General features: G+C 30.3%; 1 protein-coding gene across 1 annotated transcript in view; it reads left to right on the top strand.

The window, feature by feature from the left end:
• Positions 1-18,319, top strand: part of LOC129231188 (A disintegrin and metalloproteinase with thrombospondin motifs 9-like) — a 179,464-nt gene that overhangs the window by 67,652 nt on the left and 93,493 nt on the right. The window contains exons 3-4 of the mRNA XM_054865435.1: positions 5,849-5,932; positions 6,795-6,910. Coding sequence (XP_054721410.1) covers positions 5,849-5,932; positions 6,795-6,910 — 200 coding nt within the window. The remainder of the gene's footprint in view (positions 1-5,848; positions 5,933-6,794; positions 6,911-18,319) is intronic.

Below are 18,319 nucleotides of genomic sequence, written 5' to 3'. Positions count from 1 at the left end.
TTAAAAGATAAATCGAAGAAATCCATTTCTTGAAGAAAATCATAAATTTTAGGCCTCCTGATGAACACCTAAATATTTTTTAATTTGGATTAATATTTTTGTGGTACATGTGGGACTATAGGGGCAACATTTTATCAAAATGAAATTTCGAACTTCCAAAAAAGTTTTTTTTATTTTTTTTTTATTCGGCTTAGTACACAGCGCTGGTTTACACTTTCGGGCGCAAGTCGGCACGGGTTGCTCTTGTTCAAATTATATAAAACTTTTTCTACAACTATTTTGACCAAAAAGGGAAAATATTAGAAGGTGTGCGACTTGAGGTGATTAAATAAAGGGAAAGTGGAAATTCAAAGGTAAGGTATTAAATAAGTTCACGTAGACCAATAAGCGAACCCCTTTTTTACTTCCTTTTGCAAAAAAGGAGGTATTGTATTCGCAAAGAAAATTTCACTTAAAAATCGACCTTAACTTCCATTTTGCTCACAGTCGAATGAATGTTGAGTTTTTTTTTTTTTTTTTTTGACTGACTGAATCCCCCCCCCCCCTTGAATAAGTGCCTAAGAACGTATAGACACGCGAATTTTCCATTTTGACGATTCCCGAGTTAATTACAACGAGTTTTCTCATGACGTCTGTTTTTGCGGATGTGCGTCGCATAACTCAAGAACAGTGTGTCCTAGAAAGTTGAAATTTGGTACGTAGACACCTAGTGGGGTCTAGTTGTGCAGCTCCCTTTTTGGTTGCATTCGGGTGTTTTTAAAGGAGTCTTTTGCCCCTTTTTTGGGGGAAATTATTGTTAATTTCGATGTAAACTCAAGTAGTGTTACAATTTGGAGGACACTTGGCGATATATCACCAGCCTTTTGGTCGCCATGTTTTGTCGCCAACTTGGTGACAAATTTGGAGATTTTTTTAAAATCTGGTTTTAATTTGGCCACTGTTGGTGATATTTAGAGAGTAAGCTATTGAATCACATTAAAATTGGCAATAATGGGAAAATGACATTAAATTGGAGTAAAAGGAAGTCATGTGATACACACATCAGCTCGTTTCTATCTACGATAGCAAAAATTCGCTAGATCGTGATTTTATCGTCATCTTGAAGCATAACTGATGATAAAGCGTTATCCACAAGCAGTTTGTTATCAACAGGCAACGTTTAGCAACTGCTATTACAAAAGAGATTGGTCGAAATTGCCTGATCTTATTTTTAATCAAATTTTTACGTGGTTAACTGTTTTTTACTGGGAAAAAAATGTTAGTTGTTCTTAAAAACCTTATTTATGTAGTTGACGAATTCAAAAAGAAAAGTGAACCTCTGTACCAAAATTTTTTTCTGTAAGGTAATAACCCTAGATAATTAGATTGTAGCCTAATAAGACCGTGATGGGCATTATCAGTTCTCCGGTGACCTCATTAATACACTGAAGGGTCGGTAGGAGGATATGATCTTGTGCTGCATATACTGCACATATGTGCACGGAATGTGTGCAGGAATGACAAAAAAAAAAACTGGAAAAATAGCGTCTAATAGCTTAATAATTTTCATACAAATTGAAATCACATTTAGGATCGATTCTGCCAAGTAAACAGATACAGTAAATACAGTAAAACAAGAAAGCACGTCATTATGAAATTAATTAGCAATTCTGATTGCTCAGTGAACAAAGCACGAAGAAAATTTTGAAAAAGCGCTGATGATGTTAATTTTTCTCTGTATATATATATATATATATATATATATATATATATATATATATATATATATATATATATATATATATAGAAAAGAAAATATATCAGTTTTTAGCTAATCTTTTCATTCTATTCTTTTCTTCAGCTAAATAACTTATGCTAAAGCATCCTCCTCCATTTTAAGAAACTTAGTCACAGAAGCTAATTTTGAAAAGTTACCATTGCGTCTTCTTTCTCAGAAAATGAAGTCAAGAAATATTTCGTGCTTCTAACCTTTTAATCCGGGTCAAATACGACGGTGTAAGAGATTATTTCGCTTTCATGAAATATAAACGACTCAATGCGTGGTATGATTCATTTCTACTTAGTCAATGCGTCTTTAACCAAAAATCCACTAAGAAAGAATAGCAAGCTGACTGGGATAAAAGTTTTAAAAATATTTTTATTCTGTTTTATGGTCTTCTAATCTGCACTTAAATCAGGTATTTCCCATTTGTAGTTAATCCAAAAAAAAAAAAAAAACAATGTCCCAAAATGTATCAATTGCTTTATTGACGTTTATTTAACACAAATGTAGAAAAGAAAACCATATTTTGCTTTTGATGTTATTTTTCTCAATTAAATATGGTTTAAGACTAACGTAAGGCCTTACAAAATTAGAAAAACAGTACGATGATGCAAAATCTTAAGAATAAAAAAATCATCTCAAATTATTCGGCGAGGTTTTTTTACAGGGGTGACCACCCAGGGGGGGGGGGTGTCATGGCGCAGACTGCGTCATTGAAATTTTCAGTGGTTTTTTTATTGGTATTTTTCACTTTTGGGGGAGGCTCTTGTTTTTCATGTATCTTCGCGACTTTTAGGAGGGTGCGCAATTGTTCTTAGGGGGCACTCCTGTTTTTTAAAACAGTTTTTGGGTTTTGTTAATAAACATCAAATTTTAAAATAAATTACATTTGCACGTCTGTGATAGCATGCTGTTTGTATAATGTGTGTTCAAGCAGATTTGCTCTTCAATAGGAATGCTTTCCCCAAAAGGATTTCTTTAGAATAATATGGATTAGAGGTAATCCTCAAAAGGATTACTTTAGAATAAATTTCAGACACATTATTTTTCGCATTTGTCAGGGAAAAGGTTTTGACTTTTGAAAAAAAAAAATTTTAACAATTGAAAGCTTTAAAAAGTAAAGTTTTGAACAGTACTCGGGGATGTTGAGAAATGTGGGGCAAAGTGAAATAGCGGGTGAGAGTGAAAAAGTAAAATATTTACTTTCTACACCTCCACACTAACCTTTGGGTACAGAGTGTGTTGCGGCAACATTTCTTTGATAGCAGTCATTAGTCGTGCGTTTCCTTCGGTGTGTTCGCTCAGGATTTTTTCTTGTAACTTCTAGATGTAGTGATTTCTTGAAGATCTGACACGATCAATGACATGTTCCCGTTATCGTATTTTTGAAAAATCGAAAAATTTGGCAGGTATGAAAAATTAATTTAGGTTTGTGGAAACTGCTGCTTTATATGCAGTTCTTTAAACATCACGATGCTGTTAATATTGAACCTCATCCTCATGTATATAGTAGCCTAAATCACTAATCGAGTGACACTAATTTAGGGGGGAATAAGAACTTGGGTAATGGGGGGGAGGGGGAATGTCAACACAAATTAACCTAACAACCTAATCCTAGTCTAGATAAAGTGTGAAGAAAAAGTGTTTACACACATTATTTTTTTAATCTAAAATTGACAAGTACATTTGTCCAAAACGTACACTTTCTGCATTAAAAATAACTATTTTACTGTAGTCAGAAACATTGCTGCAGTTGCTCGTCCTATAACCAACAGGTTCGCGTTTCTTGTGTTTAAGAGATGTGAAAACTCATCATGCAACATGCAGTACAACATGAGGCTCGCAGAAGTAAGTAAAACAAACACAAAAAGCAAAATAAAACATTAAAAGAGTCAAACATAAAGGAAATTGAAAATTTGGATAAAATATAAATTAGCACAAAATTTGCTAAAATAGAAATTTATTATGTATACTATTGCAGCGTAACATTTGAGGTCGAATGATGCTGAAAACGAGTCATTAGTTTTACGTTGAAAAGTCTTTGAAATTTGAAAAGTTAGCATGGCCGCAACAAATAAAATCTTCACATCCGAGTCTTAGGAAAGTGGTGGTATTGCTAAGGCTTATCTCTTATTAGCAGGAAGAATGCTTCAAGAAAACTTTTAAACTTCAATTTAGTAATTTTTCTCTTCTGCTGCGGTTTCAACAAATTGCTTTCCTTCTCATTAAAATTAATGAGATTCTTTTTTTAAGAGGATGGAAAAGCTACAACAGAGCAAAAATTACAAAGCCTATTCAATTTATTCGAATTCAAAATCATTTTATCGCGATTACTGTAAAAATAATATTTTATTGATGAGCGTGGAAGTTTGGAATCCAGCTTATTTAAATCGCAACTTTTTTTTAGTTCATGCGAGAAGAAAATGTTTTTAATTAATTGCTCTTTAATAAGTAAAATTTGTCCCTGAATTCATTAAATCTCTATAAGTCTGAACAAAATTATCATAAACTGATTGACTATGCTTCTTTAAAACTCTGGCATCTTCTGAAAGGGAAATAAAGTTGAAAAAAAAATTTTAACATATTATTTTTCAGTTCTTCTTACATTCTCTATGAGCTGTGTCCCAAATATATTCGAAAAGTTTGAAAGTTAGATGTTTTTCTTTCCTTGCAAAACAGTTTAAAACTATTGCTCTTAATTTAATATGCCCTTTATTCAAATATTAACTTTTAAGTGCAAATCAAAGGTTAAAAAAAATCTCGTATTAAAATATTAATGAAAGAATTAAATTACTTCGCCCGGATGTTCCATGCAAAATATTATATTAAAACAATCATTCGCGCAATAGCGAGGATATATTGACTTGCTTTAAATCATAGAAAATAAACAATATGGAACTTGTAGTTAAAACGAGATAGGATATTGATTTAAAACTGTGTGGTAAAAAAACTGGAAAATGAAACTTACTCAAACGCACCAAAGTGCTGGGAGCATACATAGGACGGCTAAATTAAAGAACTAGACAAAAACGACAGCCAAGCTACAAACAGAAAAGTTTATTAAAATCAAAACGCATTTTTACAAATGTAAATACGAAATGAAGATCACGTTAGACACTAAATTCTTCTCCACAATTTTATCTCAATTTGAAGTCAAACGGTGCTTGTAATTCTAACTATGGTGACAGCTCAGAGTCCAGCAAATAAGTTTCGATTACATAGTCATGAAAATAAGAATCAGAACTCCGCTGAACAAAATAAGTCTTTAAATCGATACTCTCCATCGAAGTCTCGATAGGTACATTATTAGCACGATGTTTTTAATGAAATAAGTCAACGGATCTGTATTTCGGCATGCAATGCATTGAAGCACTGCGTAACAAAAAAAAAAAAAAAACAGAATGAATTTGGTTTTTTTTTTTCAACAAAAAAACCAAAACGTAAGTTTCCCGTTTAACTTTCGTAGAAAGCGGTTAAAAAGTATTTTTAAACAATGCCTTTCTTATGAAGTTTAAGTATTGAGGGAAATATTGCGTCACCCCCCGCCCCCCCCCCCCCCCGAAAAAAAAACATTTGTGAGAAATAATATATATGATTACTTCTAGTTTTAAAGTATAGCTTAAACTGTGTACCAAAATATGAAAATAATTTTCATGCAAAAATTTGTGAGCGCTTTTTATCATAAACTTAATGTAAGCCTAATGATTCTAAGGAGGGAATGAATTAATAGTAAGAGTAAAATACAAATGAAAAACTAGACAAAATTTTAATGTATAAAATTCACGATAATTGAAAACATGGTTCTTGTCAAGAGTCAGTTTATTACAGCGTGTAATAAACTTCGGTTATTTTTATTGCAAGCATTTTTGTTTCCTTGATTGATTTACTGAGTTTGTTAGGGTTTTGAAAAATTTCTTGAGTGAAACTTGCTTTAATTGCTTCAGAGGGTTCTCTGAAAGTCTCATTAAATTATGAATTTTTCTTACTTTATTTCTACAAAAAAAAAAACTACTTTTTCTCCAACATAGCGTAAAAATATGCTAACTGTATTCTAAAGTTTTCTTTAATATTTTCCTCTTTTCATAGGTCGCTCTGATTTACAAAGATCCCTCCATTGGAAACAATATCAATTTATCCATTGTAAAATTGGTCATTATGTCTGATGGAGAAGTAAGTAAATTTAAAAAAAAAGTTCTGATGCTAATTATTTATTTTTTTCTTTATATTCGGAAATGAAATGTACTGTGAAATGCACAGAATGCTGCACAATAGAAAACTTGATTTCTAATAGAAAATAAATAAGTTTTTTGCTACCTTGAACATGCACAAAAGCGATGTTTGCAGGCAATATGTTTTTATTTCAACTTTTTGAATAATTAGTACTAATTTAAGTACGATTTCTGTTATTAAATACAAGCTACACGAATGAAATATTTTACTGTACAGAAAATAACTTAGAATTTAGTTTCTTTTCAAATTCAATAAAGAAGAATTTTAGATAATGTTCAAAAATTATTTTCGAAAGGATAAGAGAAGTACCCAGTATTAAAGGATAATAAAATTCGTGTCATTTGAAAATATTTTAATTCTACATATGTAATAAGAGTATAATTCTGAACATGAAAAACACGATTTTTCATGAAGTATTAAGTAATCAGTATAAAAAGAGTCAAAATAATTTTATATTGCATCATTCTATAGATAAAACTTCTTTAATGTTTAGTTATTAGGAATTAAAACAGAAATACTTATAGAATATTTAACGTTCTTGCTAAATCAAAGACGATAAATCTCTTTGTGATAATAACATCAAACGAAAGTATTTCACCACGACCTCTAAAACCTAAAATTTATTCAGTATCATTAATTAAAAGTTTGAAATTTATGTGCAATGGACCACCGAGAATTAATCGATACGCACTTTATGAAGCTAATAATACTGCCGAAAGTTTCACCGCAGGAAAGCTTTCGAGAAACTTCTTCAACTGATGTCGTCAAAAGGATTTTAATATTGTGTCATGTATTCATCTAGGATGCTGGAATTATATTTCCTAGTGCCTCTAAAACTTTGAGGAATTTCTGTCGCTGGCAGCAAGAATTTAACGATCCGCAAGGATTTCATCACGATACTGCAATTCTTCTGACAAGGTAAGTCATTAAACTAATAACTTATATTTTAATATTTTCTGAAATTGTGCCATAAAACAGAATAGTGGGGTATTGTTTGTTATTTTTCGAATGTGATTAATCATAGATATCGATAAGGACAACAAGATTTTTTTTTGTCTTTTCATTATTATTATTTTTTTTTTAATTGCAAAAATATTGAATCGAAGTCGATCGATATTGAAGTTCTAAAATCTTAAAGGATACCTCAAAATTTTACAAATTGCACCACCAAAATCTTCAGTGTGTAGTTCATTAACAAACGGGTTAAAAAGAACGGATCCGTTCGTTCACTTAAAAAAATAAACGACCGTTCTTTTGAATGGTGAGCATTTTGGAACAATGTATTGATGCACTTGTGATATAATCGCATTTTTAAAAAAAATACATCCATCTTCAAATTTTCAACTAGCATTTAATCTCAAATTTTCTTTTTCTCAGAGCAGTAGGTACAATATATTCATTTCGAACCTTTTTGCTTTTTATTCATAATTTTTCTTTAACCGTTGCAGTTCATTTGCAATTTTCCAATGTATTCATTTGTAATGTTTTTTGTAACTTGTTTGGGCTACTAACAAAATGCCCACTTCCTGTCCCACCCAACTGGAAAAATCCTTCTCCCGCTTTCTGTTGCCAACGTTATTTCTAAAAATACCTTTTATCACTTTTGTGGCCAGTCTTTTGTTTCATATAACAGCTTTATCAGCTACCAACTACATTGATCTGGCTTATTTTTTTAACTTACTTGACGACTTCCAAGTCGCTTATTTTACATTCAATATCCAGAGATTTTAAACAGGATCAATGCCGTCTATTTTGTTTTATCATTTAAAAAAGTGTTACCTTTTTTTCTTTTTGTTTTCTTTTTCTGTTCTCATCGGTACTGTGGAATAATTTTGAAGCCTAACTAATATTTAGGTGAGTCTTTTTTTAAATTAAGGTATCCGGAACTCCGAGTGAGCAACCGATGTATTTGTTGTTACCTTTTTTCGTTATACATGGTCTACTGGTAATACTATATGTTATACATAGTGCTGTATTCGGAAAAATTTAATAGCTTAATTTTTTGGCATGCTGAAATGGAACCTGAGATTTTTGTAATGGAAAACATGGATCAATCGGCAAACTGAGAAATATCTTATAAAACGAACTATAATTGCTTTCTGCATTTAAACCTGAAGAAAGTTTTTTGATTCATTTTTCATAGGCCTATTTTCTTACTTTTAGATAATTTTAGTTATATTTACTTTAAAGAACATTATTGATCTAAAGAAAAATATCGAATGTACGTGAGTATGTCGTGCAGAGAGATCATGTGCAACTTTTCTTAATGACGGAAGTCGTTCAAATGAACGAGTTAAATGAACGGATGAAAAGAATGTACGATCCTCTGAAGAACGGGTCACTAAAAAGAACGACAGTACCCAACTCGAATATATACTAGCTGATCCGTGCGAAGCATTCGCCCTCGAAAGAAGAAATAGGGTTACTTCCTCGCACTAAAAGTAACCATTTTCATAGCGGAAACACTACACACATACAAAAACAAAGTTACACACGAGAAAAAAAAAATCTTTTCGTAAGGAATTTAATAAAACCATTCAAAAACTACAGCTTCCGGAAAATTGGTGGAGTTATCAGTGACATCAATAATTATGATTGCGCGGAAAACTAGCGATTCCTACGTTGATAATTGCTTGCTTTTTTGCTTAAACTGTGTGAAATCAAAATCGTAATTTTCGAAAGTGTTGGCAAATTGACTAAAATTTCGGTTTTCAGAACATATACGTATGTCCGATGGGGATTTGTAAATAGTGTGCAAAGTTTCGAGCATTAATTAAGAATTCTAAAAATATGTGTTATTGTGTCTTTTCGGCGGATTACTTTTAGTGAAGTAGAAGTTCCCAACGCAGACGTTCCGAAAATTCACATAAGAAATTCAATTTTATTTTAATCAATCTTTCTGAAAACGAAAATTATATTGTAAGGTTTACTTGCGTTAATGTTTCTTTAAATATTCAATTTCTTACGAGTATTTTCTGCAGAAAACTGCAATTTAAAAACGGAATTTTATTTTAGAAACTGGTACTACGATAAATGAAACTTTTTATCTATTTTTACGAAGATTGACTTTTATTTGTGTGTGTGTGTAAATTCCTCAAACACATCCAGTCTACGTCGGATCTTTGCCAAATTTGGCACAAAGGCCCCTCAATGCTCATGAATTCAAAAGGGGTTTTCTCCCCCTATAAGTGGGCCCTCGCCCTTTGGGAAGTTTTCGCCAGAAAATCCGTTAAACGAAATGTTTACGCCTATTAATAGCAATTACTAAATATAAAAAAAATTACTTAGATTTTAAAAATCTAACTTTTTTTTTAATCGAAAGAGATTTGAATTTTGAGTTATAAAATTGCTCTTTTGCTACTTTGGTGGAAGATTTTACACTATTTTTTGTTCTTTTATTTAAGCCTGATTGTTGACGTAACTTTTATTTTCGAGGTAGACCTGGACCGCAGCTAGTTCTTAATAATTATACATAATTATGCACATATTTTAAACAATAAATTTCCTTAAGTGTTTTTGAAACAAAAAATTAGATACATATTTAGTATTTCTGATAATTGTTACATACTTTAGCATGTAGGGGAACATGGGGCAAAGTGAAGAAGCAGGACAAAAAGAAATGGTGATTTCCCAAGGCGTAAAATGAAGGTAATTTTAATGAACCATTCTTGAAGGATTTTTTTTTTTTTTTTTTTTTTTTTTTTGCGGGGTAAGATCCTAGACATTTTCATTTTCACAGCACTTTCAATCATTTTGAGGATTATAGTAAAACATAGGTAAAATTTATTTTAAGAAAGATGATAAAAATCAAAGAAGAAATGGAATTTCATTAATTTAAAGCATTTTAGAAAAAATTTGCTTAAAAATTATCAACAATTTTGCACGAAAAAACCATGAAACTTTTAGGATTTTTTTTTCTAAACGGAAAACTTGATGATTTTGCTCCATTTTCAATGTAACTTCTTATTTTTCGATATAGGATTTGTTTGACTACATAATGTAAAAAGTGTAGTTTTCATATTTGTAGTTGCACAATAGTGAAAGTATCAAAAGCAGCATTAATCTTTAATGATTATTTTTTCAAACAAATAGGGGAATGCGGTGCAAAGTGAAATGGTGAAATATTTACTCTGCTTTTAGCTCCACCTATCTTATATTATTTTAAGTATATAGTATTATATGTGTATTTTATTCCAGTTAGGAAAAAAAATCTCCGAAGATTAATGTATATGATAATACAGGCAATTTTCAAAAATTGATACTCATATTCTGATATTTTGTCGCAAGTCAAAAATTTTTTTGTTACAATAAAATTATAAAGTTCTTGTTATTAACATTTAAAATATTAATTGAGGCTTCCTAATATTCAATGCAGTATTAATATAGTTAATATTAAGCTTATTTGTATTTTAAATAAATTGTACAATTAGTCAAGTACATGCGGGGCAAATTGAAATAGTTTGTTTCATTTACTCACTCATTCATTTAACATAAATCACTTACGTTTTCATTTATTAATTAATTTATTTACATTCCTTCATTACTCACTTATTTTCGTATTCATTCATTCTTTCACTCGCTCATTTATTTTTCCTTTTTTAATTGATTTATTCATTTAATTATTCGTTTATTGCTTCATTATATTTTCATTTATTCATTTACATGTATTCTCTTTTGATCAAAAATATATTTTATAATCGATTAAAAAATATTTCATTTAGAAAAATATTTTATTTTTTACTTTGCTCCATGAAAAATAAAAGTGAAAATTTTCCGCTTTTTCTTAAAGACTCAAATGTAGTGCAAAAAATTTAAAAAAATATTGCTGCAACACAAAATTTATTATAAAATACAATATTCGTTCTTTTTGTTCTGTAATTTTAAAAACAAATTTCCGAATTGTCCATTTTGAAAAACATCTGTCATCTTAAACTTTGCTCCACATTCCCCTTCTATTTTTTTAAACCTTAGTTTATTGGCTGTCCACCAATGATGTCACACTTTGAGGGCGGAGTAAAGAAGGGTGACATCACGCATTTTTTTTCCAGAATATGTTAACGAAAATTAGTATGATATGTGACAAAAGGGGATATGGTGAAGTCAGGTCATACAGGTGCGTGTCTATATGTTTGTGTGTGTGCATATAGAGCAAGAGTAAGACATGTAATAGCAGGAATAATAGTAAGATATCCTACTGCTGCTATATCTTACTGTTGCTTTACAAAATTGTATTTATTTCTTTTGAATATTAATTAATTCTTATGACTGTTTTAAAATTAGTTTGAGTTCAATTCAATTTAGATTTTTTTTCAAAAAATCGTTTTGGTTTTCGCAATTAACTAAGTAAGTCAAAACTGAGGGATTGTTTGTAATTGAGGTGATTCGGAATAAAATTATTCAGAATCAAATATTAATCAGAATATCTTACTACTTATAGATACTTGACAAATCTCAACTATTACTTATGATTACAATTTTTCCACAAAAAAAGCACCGTTTTGTAAAACCTCTTTTTTTTTCTCTTTTTTTTTTTTTTTGCATATAAAAACTATAGTTCGTATAATGCATTATTTTCCCGACATACAAGTATATTGACTTTTTATGTATAGTTTTCATGAACGGATGTTTCAATGGATGGCTTTGCAGAATTATTTTTTTTAAATTTCAATAGCTATTTTAATTGAAATTCAAGAGATTTTTAGTGTTTTTTATATGTTTTTGTTTTTCACAAAAACACCCGATTGAAGACGTGCTTTCTAAGACGAACACCCACATAAGATTTCTTAATACATTTTTTTAAGCTTTTAAATTATAATTGCAATGACAAACCGATGAAAAAAATCCGATTGCTGAATTGCTCATCAGTCTAGAACCGTCAGAACTTCATGTGTGTTTCGGCCTTCACATTCTTTACAGAATCAGACACCTGCGAATGCTAACACGTGCTTCGATCATCCTTGGGGCCCAACACCCCTCACGGATCTGTCAGGATTTTCGTTAAGCCTCTTCAAGATCTTTCCAACTTATTATATAGAGGGTCATAAGACTTTATTCTTTCTATGGAAATCAAAGGCAACTGAGAAAACATAGAAATATTTTAAATGAGAAATAAAAAGAATAAGAACAACATATGATTAATTGAGTGAATTTCTCCTTAGAAAGTTTAAATAAATGGATGTTTTTTTCATACAATTTATTCTTTTCTTTGCAAAAATTAAACTTTTATAAAAATTGTATTTTTCCAAGTTATGTAAGAACAGTTTGTGTTGCAATTTTTATCGCCTGATATATGAGGAGAAGCTTATGCCCACCGTATAAGCAATAGAGGTGGGCAAAGTCGTTCTTTTTAATGGTCCGTTCATCGGAGGATTGTTCAATCTTTTGATCCGTTCATTCAACTCGTTCATTTGAACGACTTCGCTTACATTCGAAACGAATTCTTTCAACGTACATTCGAAATGCTTTATGAGATCGGTAATATAGAAAAAAAAATGCTGAAATCATTTTGCATTTTTGCAAAGTAAAAAATATGCCTATGAAAAACAAATAAGAAAAAACATTATTTAGGTTTTGCAATTAAAGTTCATTTTGTAAGATATTTCGCACTTACCGAATGATAAGATGTGTTTTCCATTCCAATATTACAGGTTCCATTTTTAGTATGTCACAAAATTAAGCTATTCATTTTTACTATGCAAAAAATAAACTTGATGACGTCAAAAGATTTGCAAAATTGAACTTACGTGAATAATTCTAAATAGAAATATCATATCTCCAAGTGTAGTATGGTCGCAGGAGAAAATGAAACAAAAAATAATTTTAAATGTGTACTTTAGATTGCATTGAAAAAAATATAAATCGCGAAATAAATAAAAGAGAGAACTACAAAAAAAAGAAAGAAAAGAAACACGCTATAATATAACACGCGAAAATAAATAATTTTTTTTTAACTATGTACGTTAAATATGCATAAACTTAACGAAAATATTATAATCGTAAAATGTCTACTTTTGAAATAAAAAATAGCGTAAGTGAAATAAAAAGTGGAAGAATTCGGGAACGAATACTCATTTTCTTTGAAAATATAGGTTAGCGCGGGTTTTTGAATCCGACCCTTATCAGGTTTAAGCATTTGACTATACGCTTAACCAGTGTGATATCACCACCTAATACTCTAATTCGTTTATCCAGAATAAATAGTGTTATCTAGTGTAAACATTTATTAATGTATCCCATAAAACGAAATCCATAGGTGTTTTGTCCTGGACTTGCAAGCTGCAACGCCTCTTTAACTTAATGTCTTCAAACCGGTGCGTAGAAAGAGTCTCAAAACAGTCCCTTTGCATTCTACAAATTTTGTAAACTAAAAATATTATCAACTGATAGCATGAAAAAGAAAATTTTTATTTAATTCGTCTCAAAATTAATAATGTGCAAAAACTCTATCAATAAATATTTTTGGGAATGGGGTTTTCCATATTTAATCCATGGTTCTCCAGTTATATTCAATTTTTATCATTTTAGTCCACAATGAAACAACAAGCAATGACAACTTTTCATAAGGTTCAGTAAGTACCTGTGCATATAAGTGTCAAATGATATGCAGCAAATAAAATATCTTGCTACAGATTTTTAAAAAAATCAAATTCCGTAATAACAATTAATGCGAAAAATACGACCCGTATTATTCCAAAACTCGCCATTAAAATAAATAAGGATCTACGCTGTGAGTTAATAACGATCTACAACACATCACTTGAAGAGGGCAAAGCTGAATTTTCTGCGGAAGTAAATGGTAGGATTTTATTGCCGATTTCACAGCTGTAACTTAATTCAGAAGACATTACAAGATCATTAAACTTTTATGGTGGCTTTATAGTCTGAAGAGATGACGTTTTCCGAAAAGTCTTTCTGATAAACTCCCCCGTTTCTTCCTCATAAAAATTTCGAACAATGTTAAGTAATATAACAAATGCACAGGAGTAAAGAAAGCGGGATCACTGTCCGATATAAGTTTTGTTAAAACATTGAGATGCAACACAAAAAGTTGCATATCGAACTGTTTAAACTGAATCCTGACCAGTAAACTAAGTTCACGGCCATGCTTTTATAGCTTGGCCGTGTTTATAGCTATGACCAAGCTTTAGCCACGGCCGGTTTTATAGCTACTGCAAGTTTGCAATATGTAGCATGTTTTACATTACGTGCATCGAAAAACCTTCTGTTTTTATTTGTCATGTTTGAAATTTACGTTGCAGAATATTAATGCAATATTTTTGAACTCATAAATAGAAGGATTAAAGAATATTTTCAATATGAACTAAAGAAAATTTAGTTTCATGGAGAACACCAGAACTTAATGACACTAATGTATAAATTTATAAGTGTTATAGATGAAATTAGACTTTAATAATGCCCCTAATGTATGACTTGTTTTCTTCAAATTAAAGTGAGAATTTTTTACGTCGATAAAATCTAAAATATGTAAATATTATAATAATGAATATTTTTTTAAAAAATAAATACATATATGTAATAAAAATACATTGGTTAAAAGCAACAAGAAAGTAATTTAACTGAAAACTGGACTGAAAATGTTTCTATGCTATTTTTTGTATTTAATTTTAAAATCGGGCTTTCTTTGGAATCAAACATATGAACAAAGAACAATTATACTAGAAAAGAAATCATAAAATGAACGTCATAGTAGTTTTTAGTGACCTGACAAAATTACTGAAAATCTTTATATGTGTTCAAACAAGAGGAAAAAACTAACATTTTAAATTACTAATTAAACATTATGGCAATATTTGCTTAGTATTCAAGTTATTTTGACAAACATATAACTTGGTTTTATACAAAAACCAAAATTAAAAGTTCTGTAAAGTTGCTTTAAAACTTTTATTCTTACCCAACAGCCTTTATTATTTACCTATAAATAGAATTTGATAGCAAAATTAGGAACATGACTTAGAATAGTGTATATATTTTAAGAAAATGAATGCGTCTTGCTTCTCTTTTTGCCGAGGATAACAGTTGAAAGCACACAGTACTAACAAATCAAATGTGGGGTATGTAATCTAGTAATATAAATTTTCAATCAAAATAATTGATGATATTTTTTTTTTAATTTTTAAAGTATATTTGCTTTATTTTTGTTTCAAAAAGTACCGTTTGAAGTTCTTTGAAATGATAAAATGTCTGCATATTTTGTTATGATCATTAAATTTGTATATGTTCTATTATATTGTGGGAAAATGCAAGCAAAATCAAATAGTATTTGCCCGTAAACTAAAATTATACACTCGATTTATTTAACGGATCTAGGGATAACAGTATTTTAAATATTTTTGTATTTGTTCTATGTTAAAGGTTCAAAAAAAAATTTACACAATAGAACCTCATTTTGTAGTAACAAATTAAAAATATTTTAATTTTTAAAGGAAAATTTGTTCTTTTTCTGTTTTTTTCAAAATCTACTGGAAAGTTCACCGAAACGATAAAATGTCCGCATATTTTTGTTATAATCATTAAAATTATCTTTTTCTGTACGCTGTTTAATTTCAGCCGAAATCTAATAACATTTCCCTATAAGCTGAATGAAATATGAAATCGCGCTATTACATTTCGCAAATATAAGGGATACAAATATTTTTAATCATCTGTACATTTGGCATTTCTCATATTTTTTAATAAACATTAAATTTAATTTAATGTTCATAATAAAATATGTAGTTTTCTGGGCAATTACTCTTAAGCTAAATGTTAATCCATAAGTAAAATGAAGTGAGTGGTCAAACGATTTATTTAACGAATAAGCGGAAAATAGGCAATATTTTGAATCATCTGTATTTGTTCAATTTTGAAGGTCCAGAAACGCAACTAACGCATTAAAAACCATTTCAAATTAACCTTATTAACCTTAAAAAATATTTCAAATTTAAAATGCATGTCCATCTTTACTATCTCTATATATAACAAAGAAAAATCTATACATTTTTTTGCATAAATGATTTGATGAGAATTAAACTTCAGCGTTCTAGATATAATGAAAAAACTTCGAAATAGAAAAACATAGTAATTTACAAAAGAAAACTTCTTCAAACTAACTAATAGAAATTCTCATCGGTACCTTAAGCCGAATCTAAATGTCAGAAAAATAAATTCTCTGTCATAGTTAATTACTCTGTTTCATTGTTCAGACTTAATCGAGTTTGAATACGCTATTCAATTTGAGTGCTTTATTTTGAGATAAAACCTAATTAAAACACAAATGCTGCTTTTAATGACAAAAGCAATCAGTAAATTGAAGGAAGCGTTATGTCTTCTCTCGGAAAGAACTTTTTCCCACTTTCTTCTAAGTCCTAATTAGCACTAAAAGCACTCCATTTTTGACTAGGGTTTTCCTGTTTTGACATATTCTTAAGTCAATTTCATCAATCAAATTATTTAATTTATTATTTAACATTAATATTTTATTTAATTATTAAATAACTTGATTCGACTACATTAGCTATTAAAATTGTGCTTTAAAATAAATACATTTAAGACAATGTACTCACTGCTATGTTAGTGTTAATAAATATACATTCCAGATCTTAGTTTTAATTAGTACTTCTTCGGTATGTTTCTAGATGTCAAATCCAGTTCATTAGTGTCCTATAATAATAAAATTCAACGTTTCACATGCACAATCGTTTCCCTCGCTTTAAACCTTAACCTTTCATTGAAACATTTTCTTTAAAGTTATTAATGTATATTTTTTCGAACTATGTCTTGTAAATTATTCACTAAAAATATTCATGCAAATTTCTCCTGTAAAAGTTAAGATTTAGCGTATTGTATAAATATATATATATCTTTCAAAAGGATTAAGATGCCCCCCCCCCCCAGAGTGCACATGTGAGCTTCGGACACTAAAAATTAGCTTTAAAAGCTATTTTTGTAGCATAACTATAATCAGAATTTTAAATGCAAATTTATGAATGTAAATCCTAACATGTGAGGATATTAACATTCTAGGATTTGAAAAGTGACTTAAACAACAAGGGTTCAGCGAGAGTTGAAAACCTTTAAGCCATTAGATGTATATTCAGTAAAATACCGCCCATTAGTCAGGGCTAAAGCAGAATTACATAAAATACACCGCCAACTCAATCATTTCCAGCCGAGGACTGCAGTTTCGTGCTTATTAGCACTCATAAGCCCGGCATAGGAAAGTGACTGAGCTGGAGATGGAAAACCTCTTAAGGAAGCCAAGAGTGACAAACAAACTGGTAGCTAATATAGAATTAGCGCAGACCAGACGAGTGACCGAAGCAATGGTTCAGTACAACTCGAGGATTGAAGGCAAGGCATGGTATATTCAGTAAAATACCGGGCCCAATAGCCAGGGTTAAAGCAGAATTACATCAAATACACCGGTTGGTGTATTTCAGGTACTAAGCTGGAGATGGAAAACCTCTTAAGGAAGCTCAGTCACTTTCCTATGCCGGGCTGATGTGTGCTAATAAGCACGAAACTGCAGTCCTCGGCTGGAAATGACCGAGTTGGCGGTGTATTTCATGCCATTAGATGTGCCCCTGAATTCACTGTTTGAGGCATACATGCCTCTCTAGGAAGCATGTATTCCTAGCACACGAACTAAAGCAACAACAATTGTCTTCTACTAATCTCTTTTTTTAATAGATAGTGTGATTAACTGCTAAATATTGCCTTTATTTTGAGCTTATATTTAAACTAAAGTTATTCATTTACATGTCACTACTGAAAGAAAAGCGGAATATTCCCAAAACACTTTGAAATTAAGTAGAAATTACCTTTTAATTTAGAAACATACTTTTTCATCCAAAATAGCTAGAGACTCGGAGATACTTATAAGAATTTATAAGGATGTTTCATTTGAGTACATCCTCTTCGTTATCCACAGAACACTTTTAAGAAAACGTTTATTGGTTACATCAATTACATTTGAAAGCTAATGATTGTTTTTATGAATAATGGATTATTTAGGATGAAGTGTCTAATGCTTCAATAGCTTATCTGAGTTGCTGCAGAGTGCACCAGAATGTTTTTCCCGTATTCAAACAGCAATCAAGTCCGTATCAATGAAAAGACATGGTGAAAAAGCAGCAGTGTTTCTGAAAAATACACCAATTGCTGTTTTACTTCAAGAAGGTGAAAATATATCATTTAAGTGGCTGTCAATATCAAAAATTCTAATCATGCTTGGTCAAACCGCATTGATTTACAAAATTACTTCAGGCTCCAGATTAACTTTTATGTATAAGCTTTGAAAATTATCTTCTCAAAATGGGAGTCCAACTA

The sequence above is a fragment of the Uloborus diversus genome, chromosome 10 (genome assembly GCF_026930045.1).
Source record: "Uloborus diversus isolate 005 chromosome 10, Udiv.v.3.1, whole genome shotgun sequence".
In the NCBI taxonomy this organism is placed as follows: domain Eukaryota; kingdom Metazoa; phylum Arthropoda; class Arachnida; order Araneae; family Uloboridae; genus Uloborus; species Uloborus diversus.
Note: the sequence above shows the minus strand (reverse complement) of the source record. Positions and strands in the feature narration are given on the sequence as shown.